We start from the raw sequence: 14,175 nt of genomic DNA on the forward strand, positions 1-14,175 counted from the left end.
TGGACCTGCGGTCCGGGTATCATCAGATCCGGGTTCACCAGGCTGATATCCACAAGACATCCTTTAGGACCCACGATGGCCACTATGAGTTTCTGGTTATGCCGTTTGGTCTTACCAATGCCCCCTCCACCTTTCAGGCCCTCATGAATGACATCTTCAGGCCTTTCTTAAGGCAATTTATTCTGGTTTTTTTCGATGACATCTTGGTTTACAGCAAGGATTGGGGCACCCATATGAAACATCTCAAAGTTACCCTCACAATTCTGAGAGAGCACCAGTTGCATGCCAAATTGGCAAAGTGCTCCTTTGGACAAAGACAGATTCGGTACTTAGGCCATGTGGTTGTTGCAGGCCAGGTCATGGCAGACCCAGAAAAGATAGGTGCCATCCAAAATTGGCCCAAGCCCACCACTGTAAAGGCTCTCAGGGGTTTTCTTGGGCTTACCGGTTATTATAGGCACTTCATTAAGGGGTATGGGCTTATGGCCGCCCCTCTAACACGCCTGTTAAAGAAGGATTTGTTTGGGTGGGCTGATGATGCCCAACGGGCCTTTGAAGACTTAAAGACAGCAGTCTCTAGCCCTCCAGTCCTCACTCTTCCGGATTTCTCTCAACCCTTTGAGATAGAGTGTGATGCATCGGGTGTCGGAGTGGGGGCCGTTCTAATGCAGAAGGGGCAACCCATTGCTTATTTCAGCAAAGCTCTCTCAGCAGCCCACCAAAATCGGTCCACCTATGTCAAGGAAATGATGGCCGTGGTAATGGCAGTACAGAAATGGCGTGCATACCTATTGGGACGCCAATTTATCATCAGGACAGACCAAAGAAGTTTGAAGTACATAGCAGAACAAAGGGTGCACACCCCGGAGCAGCAAAAATAGCTTAGTAAACTAATGGGATTTGACTACCACATCGAGTATAAACCTGGGCCTGCCAACAAAGTAGCTGATGCCTTATCACGGGTAGAAGAGCTGACCCAACTAACCTGCTCTCAGCCCAGTTTTCCCTTATTTGAAGCTATACGGCAAGAAGCCAGATCTGATCCACAGCTGCAAGACATCAGGGAAAGGTGAAAAAGTGACCCTTCTCAGGTTCCGGGTTACCAAATTGTGGGGCTTGATTTTTTCTTCAAGGGTAGGTTTGTGGTTGCTCCAAATTCCACCCACAAAACTGAACTGCTAAGGTTGTTTCATGATTCCGCTTTGGGAGGACATTCATGGTGCTATGGACCCTAAAAAGACTCAGCAGCCACTACCATTGGGTAGGAATGCACAAGGATGTGTTGCACTATGTATCAGAATGCCCAACTTGCCAACAGTAGAAATACTCCTCACAGTCACCCGCGGGCCTTCTACAACCCCTCAAGATTCCAGAGCAAGTGTGGGAAGACCTCTCCATGGATTTCATCACAGGACTCCCTCGTTCTGCAAGAAAAGAGGTCATCATGGTAGTGGTTGACCGCCTCACCAAGTATAGCCATTTCTCTGCTTTGCCTCACCCTTACACTGCAGCGATGGTGGCCGACATTTTCATACGGGACGTGGCGAAACTGCATGGAACACCAAGATCCATTGTCTTGGACCGTGACCCTGCCTTCCTAAGTTCATTTTGGAAGGAGTACTTCAGATTGCAAGGAACCCAACTACACCCATCCACCAGCTATCACCCGCAAACTGATGGACAGACTGAAGTCATTAATCAATGCTTAGAAGCCTACCTTAGATGCTTCATAGGGGAGAAGCCTAGACAATGGGCTCACTGGCTTCCGTGGGCAGAATACTGGTACAACTCAACTTATCAGTCAGCTGCAGAGATGACACCTTTCAAGGCCCTATATGGCAGAGAACCCCCTCCCATATTACCCTATGAATATGGGTCGTCCAAGGTGGCAGAAGTAGAGACTCGCCTACTGGAAAGAGACGAGATTCTTAGACTGCTCAAGGCTAATTTGACAAAGGCCCAGCAACGAATGAAGATCAGCTATGACTCTCACCACAGCCCATTAGAGTTTCAGGTGGGTGATTTTGTCTACCTTAAGCTCCAACCTTACCGCCAGGTCTCAGTGGTAAGACGGGCTTGGCACAAGCTAGCTCCCAGGTATTATGGGCCCTACAAGGTGCTGGAAAGAGTGGGCCTTGTTGCTTACAGATTGGACCTCCCTACTACCTCGAAACTTCATCCAATGTTTCACATCTCTCTTCTCAAGAAGGCTGTTGGAAATCATACTCCTACCTCATCTAGCTTACCCCAATTCACTGAAGAAGGGGACATTTACACAGAGCCCATCAAAATTGTGGATTTTCGATGGGTCCGACAAGGTGGGCTGGTTGTACCAGAAGCCAAGGTAGAATGGGCCGGGCTGCCCCCAGAAGACGCCACTTGGGAACCTTATCTCAAGCTGAATGAGAGGTTCCTGAACCTAGACCTTGAGGGCAAGGTCAATGCTAAGGAGGGAGGAATTGTTGGGACCCAAATACCTTCCTCTAACCCAACACAGGGAGTGGAGCAGGCCACTACCCATCAGCAGTACTCAAGGAAGCAGAAAGGACAGGCAACAGAGCCTCAGGGACAGGCAACAAAGCCTCAGAATTAGTTACACACAGAGAGGGTGATTCTGTCGACAGAAGATATTCCCTCCATGATATTTCCCAGAGTTTGTTATCAGTTAGTTATTCTGCCAATCAGAGGATATTCCCTCTATGATTACACCTGTAGGCCAGATATATAAGGCCCTACTCTTTTAAAGAAGGAATGAATGAATATCCCCTGTTTTTTCTCTTTCACTGATCCCTCTCTTCTTACCTTCCCTTCTCTTCTTCCTCTCCATTTTCTGTTTCAGGAGGTTAAGCCACCCTTGAAGGGGCTTCCGAGGTGAGCGGTATCTCACCAGTTTTCTAGTCAAGAAAAGAGTGAGGAGAGTTCGGGTGGTCTCTTGGACAAATCACCCACTAGATAGTCAAAATAGGGCCTGGGCACAAGGCCAAAGGCAAGGGAAGATCAGGGGTTCCTACCGTGGAACGACTCGTGACGCGATCCTACGCTCGGGCCCATAACAACTTGCAGTGTAACCAAGTCTGAATGACCTACAGTTTTACAACTTTAATACAGCTTCTCAGCTGAAAAAAACTCAGTAGGAACAGCAATACGAGTGGTGGTTCACCACACCTAATTGGCTGATATCCACTTTCCAGGGCATCCAAACAGTCACTTAGGGTCTAGGGTTCATCAACAGTCCCTTAGAGAGCTGAATAGAGAAACACACAATCAGAGGAAGGGGGACAGTCCCTACTTAGATTTTGGGACATTAACAGTCGTGCAAGAAGAGAACCATAAACAAAAAAATTCAGTTCAGTACCTAGGTCACCCGAACTGTGAATAGGCAGTACAGTCATGGACTCAAACTTCTCTTCAGATCAGAACCTTCCTTTGTACATCTGTGATGATTTTCTATAGTCTTCTCAGCCGAGCAACTCCAGTTACCAGCACCTAAGGCTGAAGGATGAAGGAAGAAGAGAAAAACTTGTAGCAGAACCCTTTTCTACGCTAGGAAGTTGAACAGTCAGCTTTCTTGTAGCAGAACCCTACTCGGCAGTGGAGACTAACTGTAGCACTAGAGAATGCTTCCTCTTCCTTGTCTTTGAGCATCAGGACTATAGCTTCTATGCAGCAGTGGAGAGAGACCTCAGCTGGTTGTTTTCCAGGCCTGGACGGTCCTGCTCTGATACCATGTTGAGCAGGAGAAGGAGAAGAAGAAAGGAGGAAGGAAGAAGAAGAAGAAGAAGAAGAGGCTACTGAGTTAAGGCCTCAAAAGAACAGCTTCAGTCGAGTGAAGCATTGTATTTATACTATACTGGCCGTACAACACAATAGGTCTACAAAATTACAAAAATACCCCTGCGGGCACTAAACCTGTGTACAGTACATATAATACACCTGTCAACAGTAACCATTATATATAGTGCCTTAGAACCCGGGGCAACAGTAGACAGATAACGTTAAATAGCCAATATAACTTGTGAAGTGTCATTTGTTCAGGGATCAGGGCATATTGTTGATTTTGTCCCCTAAGAAATTCCTACAAAGTAATCATCAAATTGGATGAACTTTAACCATATAATGGATGCATCATTTTGGGACCTTTCTATGAGTTGAAATAAAACATTCAATATGGTAACTCACAGTGGCATAAAACTTTAACCTATATAACTTGTGAAGTGCCACTTGTTCAGGGATCAAGGCATATTGTTGATCTTGCCCCCTAAGAAATTCCTAGATAAGTAATCATCAAATTGGATGAACTTTAACCATATAATAGATGCATTATTTTGGGACTTTTATATGAGTTAAAACAAAATATTCACTATGGTAACTCACAATGGAATCATGGTTCAACACGATTTTTGAGCCCAGTAATATATAGTGGAACCCAGACAGTGGACAGTACTGTGCCCTCTGAGCTTGAGATGTGGCAATTCACTAGACCCCAATCAATGTACCAGTAATAAGACAGAATTAGATCCATGATTTATCAATCCCTTTCTTATCAATAACTAATAATTTCATTAGATACTTCGATCATGTAATCAGTATGGCCTCCCAGGTGTTCATCATAACTAGTAATGGATTTGTTGAAGACCTTCTTTGCTGAACTGTATTGCCAAACATAATATGCTTGTTAGATGTAACATATTATGGCCTCCAAGGTCATAATATGTTTTGTTCTTTTCCTCTTTGTAACATACTATCATCAAAATATCATTATTCTGTTGAATATCCAAAAAAAAAGCACATTATTTTCTATATTTTATGTTTCTTGTTTTAAATAGTTGTTTTGGTTGTAATAATAACTTCCAAATATGTATCAATTTCTATTCTATATTTTTATAAAGGTTTACCGTTTATCATAGATTTCAAACATTTTCATAGTGTTCTAATAGTTTCATAATTTTATTATGCTTCTACAAGTCAACTTTAAGAAAAAGCAGTAAAGAATCAATCATGTCATGATAGTTTTTTTTTTTTTTGTTAACTTTAGGAGAGTGTGAAGCAGAAAAATAAAATATATGACAACATTAAAATTTGAATAAACAGAACCAGAAAACCAGAGTTGAATACAACTACCACAGGTAAGTGTAGAGAAGGAAATCCTCCAGGGGGAAATACAAAGTCAGTTCCTACTCCAATTGGTCCCACAAGTCTTCTATTTCCTACTGATGCTGAAGGATCTAAATTCATGTCGCATATCTTCTTCACCTTCTTCTCTTGAACCTATTCAAAAGTTACACAAAAGACAGTACAATTTTTGTGAGACTAGCCTTCTTTTCCCCCTCTAAAGATGCTAAAAAAATGCTGGTGAGAAAAAGAGAAAAAACGATAACCAGGATATCATAGACACCAAAAAGCACCAATGGCAAACAAACGATTAATATAAAAAGATTCACCACAAAAAAAATAGGTAATTATGATTTGGGTTTGATGTGAATTAGCATTGAAATGGAGAGAATGACAAGCAGCACAGAGATTAGAGAAAGGATACCTAAAAAGTAGGTGAACAAGAGAAGACATAAATCAGAATATGTGTATACAGACACAAGGACCATTATGTGATGTTGGTTTCAGCTATCCATGGTCTTGGGTGGGGACTACTGGATACAGACCTAACCTTTGTTATTTTCTGCACACAATGTGTTCTCTTGCTTGAAAGCCCAAGATTTTATCATTGCACCAAGCAATGGTTCCTTTGTATAATAAGAACTATAAAAGCCACAGATCTGATAACTAGGGTTCGTACAGGAGAAGGGAGAAAAGTTTTGAGGGGTGTGTCTTGTGTATCACACACCCAAACAATATATGTTATATATTAATGAAATACAAAAATGAGAAAGGACCATTGTGCCATTCTCTAGTTCAAGAAAGAATAAAAGAACTAATAAGAAATATATGCAGTGATATGGTACATAGTATACACACTAAAAAGATACTCCCAAATAAGAAAAACAAGAGATCGGCCCTTCTCTTTACAACCCCCTCAAACTGATGCTGAGAAAAAAGCATCAGTCTATCAGCTAGAAATTTGTGTCGAGGATGAGTCATAGCTTTGGTGAAGATATCTGCAAATTGAAGCCCAGAAGAGATATGAGGAAGAATCTGATCTCAAATAAAATGGAAATCAACCTCAATGTGCTTTGTGCATTCATGGAACATAGGATTTGAGGCAATCTTGATTGCACCAAACATTATTAGCTTGGATATGAACCGAATGAGAGACCAAAATATATAAGTCATGAAGAAGAGCTTTAAACCTACAATCTCACTGCAAACAGATGACATGGTGTGATACTCTGCTTCAATAGAGGATTTAGATACTGCTGGTTCCTTCTTGGACTTCTAGGAAACTGTTGGAAAACGTGGGATTACTGGTGTAGATGTATATTTGGTAGTTAGCATTTATATTTGGTAATTGTGTAAAAATAGAATTATGTGAATATGTATTCCTAGGATTGTGGAAAAATATAATCCCTTAAATATGGGGATTAAAAAAGGTTAGTCCCTTAATTATAGGGATTGATTTAGAAAGTTTTTTTCTATTTATTGCAGCAACTTACTGTATAAATATGCCGATTGGCAATGGAAGGAAGCAGATCAGTTTTCTACCATTTCAAACATGGTATCAGAGCTCTAGGTTTGCCAACCTTGAGAATTTTTTTCGGCCTTCATTGCCAGTTTTTTCTCTTCGTGTTTTTCTGGTCTTCAGTGTTGATCTGTAACCAGAAGTGTTTCTTTATTCTCCTTTATTCTGGCCAGTTCTTCCCTTCTTTATTCTTCTTTCCTGCTGGCCTTATTCTTCCTCCATTAACAATGTCCGACGTAACTGTAACAAGTGCTCCCGTCCAAACCAATGAAGGAGCAACGAATTCTCATCCTCACACCGGTGATTTGCAGAATATTCAGGCAACATATAGACTGAATGGCCAGAACTATTTGAAGTGGTCACAACTAGTGCGTACATATTTGAAGGGAAAAGGAAAAATTAGTCACCTTCTTGGGACAGGTCCAAAGCTGGGTGAGTCAAATTTTGATGCTTGGGACGAAGAGGACTCCATGATTATGTCATGGTTGTGGAGTTCAATGACACCCGAGATAAGCGATACTTGTATGTTTCTTTCCTCTGCAAAGGCTATTTGGGACGCTGTCCGACAAACCTATTCCAAAGCCCATGATGCTGCTCGTGTCTATGAGGTCAAAGTGAAGACAGTGGCGGCCAAACAAGGGAGCAGAAGTGTTACAGAGTATGCAAATCTGCTGCAAAATTTGTGGCATGAGCTTGATCATTATCGGGTCCTTGAGACAAAGTGCCCCGATGATGCTGTGATCTTGAAGAATTTTATTGAAAGAGATAGGGTGTATGATTTTTTGGTTGGACTGAATGCTGAATTTGATCAGGTCCGAATACAAATTCTCGGCAAAGAAGAAGTGCCTCCATTGAATGAAGTCATAGCTCTTGTCAGAGCTGAGGAAAGCCGCCGTGGAATCATGCTTGAGCCTAAAGATCCCGAAGGCTCAGCCATGGTGGCAAGGGGAGGAAATTATAGTGGTTTAAAGGGTGAGACCAATCACAACTTGGCTCGTGACACAACCACCCGTGACTCTAACGATAACCTCTGGTGCACCTATTGCAAGAAGCCCAGACACACAAAAGATCGCTGCTGGAAACTTCATGGGAAACCTCCCACATCCAGCAAGGAATGGGGAAATCGAGGAGTTTCAAAAGCAGTTCAACAGGCCCATAATGTCTCCACAATCCCGCAACAAGAACACTCAAGTTAGGGGCCATTTAATGATGAAGAAATTGAAAGGCTAAGGAGTTTCCTGAAATCCTTGAAACCAGGAAGTGGTTCTACCTCTCTTGCTCTCTCAGGTGAGTCTTTATCTCTAAGATTACATGTCTCGGCTAGTGTTTTTCCATGGATTCTTGATTCTGGAGCTACTAACCACATGACACCCTCTTTACTACATTTTCTCACCTATACACCCTAGTAATAGAAAAATTTTTGTTGCTGATGGTTCTTTCACCACAGTGGCAGGGATTGGGAATATTCAAATTACTCCATCCCTATTACTTAAAAATGTGCTTCATGTTCCTAAGTTATCCACTAACCTTATCTCTATACATAAACTCACCCAGGATGTGAACTGCAATGTTGTGTTCTTTCCTTCTTACTGTGTATTTCAGGACCAGGTTTCGAGGAAGAAGATTGGACTTGCTAAGGAAAGGGATGGACTCTACTACCTTGAAGAAACCAGCAAACCATCTCACACTGTTATGCATGTCACACACGAGTCATCCTTATCTACCTCCAATAAGGATTTAATTTGGCGTCATCACATTCGGTTCGGTCATCCTTCATTTCCTGTTTTAAAAACAATGCTTCCTTCCTTGCTTAAAGGGATTGATGTTGAAACCTTTCATTGTGATGTTTGTGAACTTGCTAAGCACAAAAGGGTTTCTTTCCCAATCAGTAATAAAAGATCTTCAACTCCTTTTTATTTGATTCATTCGGATATATGGGGCCCTTCTCAAATTCCCAACATTACTGGTTCTAGATGGTTTGTCACCTTTATTGACGATTGCACTAGGGCCACATGGATCTTTCTTCTTAAGTCTAAATCTGATGTGGGTACCATTCTTCCCAACTTTCATAACATGGTCAAAACTCAGTTTGGTGTGAGAATTAAAAGGTTTCGATCTGATAATGCTACAGATTATTTTAATCAGAATTTGTCCCCTTTTTTTCAGAAAGAAGGCATTGTGCATGAATCCTCCTGTGTTAACACTCCCCAAGAGAATGGGATAGCTGAGAGGAAAAATGGCCATCTTTTGCAAACCACCCGAGCCTTTCTCTTTCAAAACTGGGTGCCAAAACAATATTGGGGGAATCTGTCCTTACTGCCGCATACACCATAAATAGACTACCATCTAAAGTTCTTGACAACCGAAGCCCAATACAAGTCCTTTCTCAATTCTACCCTGATATTCGAACCTCAAATAATTTCACATCAAGAATTTTTGGCTGCACTGCCTTTGTTCATGTCCATAATAAGGGAAAATTGGATCAACGAGCAATCAGGCGTGTCTTCTTGGGATATTCCCCAACTCAGAAAGGTTATAAATGTTATCATCCAGCCACCAAAAAATTCTACACCTCCATCGATGTCACATTTGAGGAGGGACAATCCTTTTTCACTCAACCTTATCTTCAGGGGGGGCCCTCATTAATGGAAGATAAGGCCTCGGATCTACTCTCCTTAGATGTATTACCCTCCTCACAGTCATCCAACCGTCAAGAATCACATCCCTCTGAGTCACAATCCTCTGAGCCCCACATTCCCGAGTCTCAACAAGAGTCAAACAACCCGACCATTGAACTAAATTCAGACACTGTTAACCCCACCAATGATGTGCATGATGATGTGAGATATATGCAGGTTTACTCTAGGAGAAGAAATCCAGATCCTCAACTTGTGCAAGTCCGAGATTCAACTCCTAATCCTGGAACTGAGGGATATGCAGAACCTGAACCTGCACCTTCACAGTCTGAGTATGACCTACCTATTGCACTAAGAAAAGGAACCAGAGAATGTACCAAACGCCCATTGTACCCTTTAGCCAAATCTGTGTCATTCCAAAGATTCTCTAAATCCCATAAAATTTTTCTAGCCAGCCATAACACCATTCCAATTCCTAATACTCTAGCCAAGGCACTTTCTAATAAGGAGTGGAGAAAAGCCATGAGAGTGGAAATGGAGGCACTAGAAAAGAACAACACATGGGAAGTTGTGGATCTACCAAGAAACAAGAAGATTGTAGGTTGTAAATGGGTGTTCACAATTAAGTACAAATCTGATGGGTCGTTAGAAAGGTACAAAGCACGACTGGTAGCTAAGGGGATATACACAAGACTTATGGGGTAGATTATCAGGAAACTTTTGCCCTAGTAGATAAAATGAATACAGTAAGGGTGTTGCTGTCTTTGGCTGCTAACTATAATTGGGATTTGCAACAGTTTGATGTAAAGAATGCATTTCTCCATGGTGATCTAGAAGAGGAGATATACATGGACATTCCACCGGGTTTTGGAGAAGGCATTAAGGGGAACAAAGTTTGTAGGTTGAAGAAAGCACTATACGGCCTCAAACAATCTCCAAGAGCATGGTTTTGAAGGTTTACAAAGGTGATGCTTAGTACAGGTTACAAGCAAAGTCAAGGTGACCACACATTGTTTATCAAACACACAGCCTTAGGGGGAGTTACTGCACTATTAGTCTATGTGGACGATATAATCGTTACTGGGAATGATAAAAAGGAGAAGGAAGCATTGAAAAACCGCCTTTCCAGAGAATTTGAGATAAAAGACTTGGGGAGACTAAAGTATTTTCTCGGAATTGAAGTTGCACATTCTAAACAAGGCATCTTTATCTCTCAACAAAAGTATGTTGTTGATCTTTTGAGAGAAACAGGAAATATGGCATGAAAACCAGTTTCCACGCCTATAGATCCCACTCATAAACTTGGAGAAGCCAGCGAGAATGCAAGTGTAGACAAGGAGAAGTTTCAAAGATTGGTTGGAAAACTCATTTATCTTGCACATACACGACCAGATATTGCATACGCTGTAAGTGTAATAAGTCGGTTTATGCATAATCCTAAAGAAATTCATCTGCAGATTGCTCATCGAATTCTGCACTATTTGAAAGCCAATCCAGGGAAAGGAATTTTATTCAGAAGAAATGGGGGATTGGCTCTTGAAGCATATACAGAAGCCGATTATGTAGGATCTCCAGTAGATAGACGGTCCACTTTTGGTTACTATACCTTCTTGGGAGGAAACTTAGTAACTTGGAGGAGTAAGAAGCAAAATGTAGTGGCTTGGTCAAGTGCAGAGGCAGAATTCAGGGCTATGGCACAAGGAGTTTGTGAATTACTCTGGTTGAACATAATTTTAGAAGACCTGAAGATTCCACGAGAAGAGCCTATGAAACTATATTGTGACAACAAGTCAGCCATCAATATTGCTCACAATCCTGTTCAACATGACAGGACGAAGCACATCGAAATTGACCGGCACTTTATAAAAGAGAAACTGGACAACAAGTTGATTTGCACTCCCTATGTATCTACAAAAGGACAACTAACAGTTGTACTTACTAAAGGGCTCAATAGTACAGACTTTAGAAGAATTATAGCCAAGCTGGGAATGGAGGATCTCTATTCACCAACTTGAGGGGGAGTGTTGGAAAACGTGGGATTACTGGTGTAGATGTATATTTGGTAGTTAGCATTTATATTTGGTAATTGTGTAAAAATAGAATTATGTGAATATGTATTCCTAGGATTGTGGAAAAATATAATCCCTTAAATATGGGGATTAAAAAAGGTTAGTCCCTTAATTATAAGGATTGATTCCCTTAATTATAGGGATTGATTCAGAAAGTTTTTTTCTATTTATTGCAGCAGCTTACTGTATAAATATGCCGATTGGCAATGGAATGAAGCAGATCAGATTTCTACCATTTCAAACAGAAACAAGAGGATCACCCAAGAAAACATACCATCCTGTTGTAGACCTTTGAGTGCCTAGGCACCCTACCCAGTCAACATCGGTATAAGCAAATAAGTCCAAGGAAGATGATGATGAGGAAAACATGCATTCAGACAAAGTACCACAAATGTATCTAATAATCCCAAGGATAACGGATATATGTGGTTGTCAAGGAGATGGGCTAACCACTTGGACAACATAGGAAGGGACAGAGTCATGGTAAGATAAATAAGACTACCCACAAGCTGCTGATATAATGTAGCATCTGTAAGAGGTTCACCATCATCTTTAGAGAGCTTCAGATTGATTTCAAGAGGGGTGTCAACTTGCTTTTCATTTGTCAAATGAGCCAATGTGACTTAATCTATAGCGCACTTCTATTGGTTGACAAAATAGCCCTGAGAAGACCAAGTTACCTCAAAGCCCAAAAAATAGGTAAAAAGACCAAGATCCTTCATCTTGAAGGTCTTACTAAGAAGACCCTTCACATGAGTAATACCCTTAAGATCTCCAATAATAAGGATGCCATCCACATATAAAAGCAAAAGAGTAATACCCTATGGCTGAGTATAGAGATCTGTTTAGATGGCATCCAAAGGATGCCATCCACATATAAAAGCAAAAGAGAAATACCCTTCACATGTGTAAGACCCTTAAGATCTCTAATAAGGACTCTTAAAACTGACATCTGTAATAACAGAAGGAAATCTCTCAAACCAAGCTCTAGGAATTTGTTTGAGTCCATATGGAGATCTCTTTAGATGATAGACCATGGTAGGATCATCACGATATCCTAGAGGGGGTTTCATAAATACTATCTCCTTCAAATATCCATGTAGAAAAACACTCTTAACATCCATTTGATAAATGTCCCATTGTTTGACAATAGAGATGGCAAGCACAATGCGAACTATGGACAACTTGGCAACAGGAGCAAATTTCTCCTCATAATCAATGCCATACTCCTGTTTATATCCTTATACCACCAAACGAGCCTTGTACCTATCAAGGCTACCACTAGAATTCAATTTCACATAGTAGATCCATCTACTGCTAATGATAGAGGCATCAGGAGCAGGAACCAAATCCCATGTAACATTTCTAGGAGGGCCTGAATTTCAGTGTTCAAAGCTTCTTTCCAATGCAGAATAGACAGCCTGCCAGTAAATCTTAGGAATCTCTGTAGATGACAAAATAGCGGAAAAGGAGATATAGGGTGGAGAGAAACCATAGCGGTTAGGAGGCTTAGAAATGCAAGTAGAGAGACATAAAGGTGGAGGAGAAGAGGGTAAGGCATCAGAATAACAAGTAGGAAGAGAACTTGCAGTGTCATCATTGGAGGAGTTACCTTGAACTGATAGTGTTGGAGCTAGGGCAATAGGTTCTTGACCAGTTGTCCACCTTCTTGCATACTGAATAAGAGATGGAGCAAGACCTGATGAGCAGTCCAAAGTGAAAGCTAAATTACTGTAGCCGAAGTAGCAGAAAAGAGAAGAAGAAGAAGAGGAGATGCAGGAATGTCCAACTCTCTACTCAGTCGACAGTACTATTATTTATATTATGGTGTAGTACAATGATACAGGAAGTTACTAGAATGCCCCTGATTAGTGATGGGACACCCAGACAACTTAAAACATTAAACAGGATTAGGCCCATTAACAAAGGCCCAGTACAGGACAACTTAAACTTAAGTATAGGCTAATAAGAACTCTTATCAGCCGAATACTCATACATACAAAGACTTCAATCCAACACTCCCCCTCAAGCTAAGCATGGATATCAATCATGTTTAGCTTGCCAAGCATGTCCCTAAACTTTGCTGCTACCAGCCCTTTAGTCAGTACATCCGCAATTTGCATCTCAGATGGAGTATAAGGCACACAGAGTTCACCCGAGACAATTCTTTCTCTAACAAAGTGCCGATCAATCTCAATATGTTTTGTCCTGTCATGCTGCACGGGATTGTTGGCAATGTTGATGGCAGCTTTATTGTCACAATACAGCCTGAGAGGACCTTCAGCCTTAATGCCAAGTTCATTAAGAAGAGTTCTGAGCCATAAGAGTTCAGCAACCCCGTGGGCCATAGCTCGATACTCTGCTTCTGCACTTGATCTAGCCACTACATTCTGCTTCTTACTGCGCCATGTGACCAGGTTTCCTCCCACAAATGTACAGTAACCCGAGGTTGACTTCCTGTCTCCAACAGACCCAGCCCAATCTGCATCAGTGTAGGCTTCAATTTCAACTCTATTGTTTTTCCTGAAGAGAATTCCCTTCCCTGGGCAAGTCTTCAAGTACTTGAGAATCCTTTCAACTGCTTTCATATGAGGAATCTTTGGAGAGTGCATAAATTGACTGACAACATGCACAGCATAAGCAATATCTGGCCGAGTGAGGGATAAGTATATCAGCTTCCCTACCAATTTTTGGTATCTCTCTTTATCATAGTAGTCCTCTCCTACTGATTCCTGCAGGCCATGGTTCTGTTCCATTGGAGTATCTGCTGGCCTACACCCCATCATGCCTGTTTCCTCTAGGAGGTCAAGAACATACTTCCGCTGACATATGTAGATTC

At 41.5% G+C, this 14,175-nt stretch overlaps 1 protein-coding gene across 7 annotated transcripts in view; it reads right to left on the reverse strand.

The window, feature by feature from the left end:
- Window positions 1-14,175, reverse strand: part of LOC104601948 (serine/threonine protein phosphatase 2A 55 kDa regulatory subunit B beta isoform-like) — a 98,558-nt gene that overhangs the window by 16,846 nt on the left and 67,537 nt on the right. For 5 of the 7 annotated variants that reach the window (XM_010265464.3, XM_010265465.3, XM_088889521.1 and 2 more), the window contains one exon: window positions 5,119-5,268. In XM_010265464.3, the coding sequence (XP_010263766.1) occupies window positions 5,119-5,268 (150 nt within the window). The remainder of the gene's footprint in view (window positions 1-5,118; window positions 5,269-14,175) is intronic. The other 2 variants (XM_010265466.3, XM_010265468.3) reach the window with 1 other exon arrangement.

The sequence above is a fragment of the Nelumbo nucifera genome, chromosome 6 (assembly GCF_055504915.1).
Source record: "Nelumbo nucifera cultivar China Antique chromosome 6, China Antique-T2T, whole genome shotgun sequence".
NCBI classification, from domain to species: Eukaryota; Viridiplantae; Streptophyta; class Magnoliopsida; order Proteales; family Nelumbonaceae; genus Nelumbo; species Nelumbo nucifera.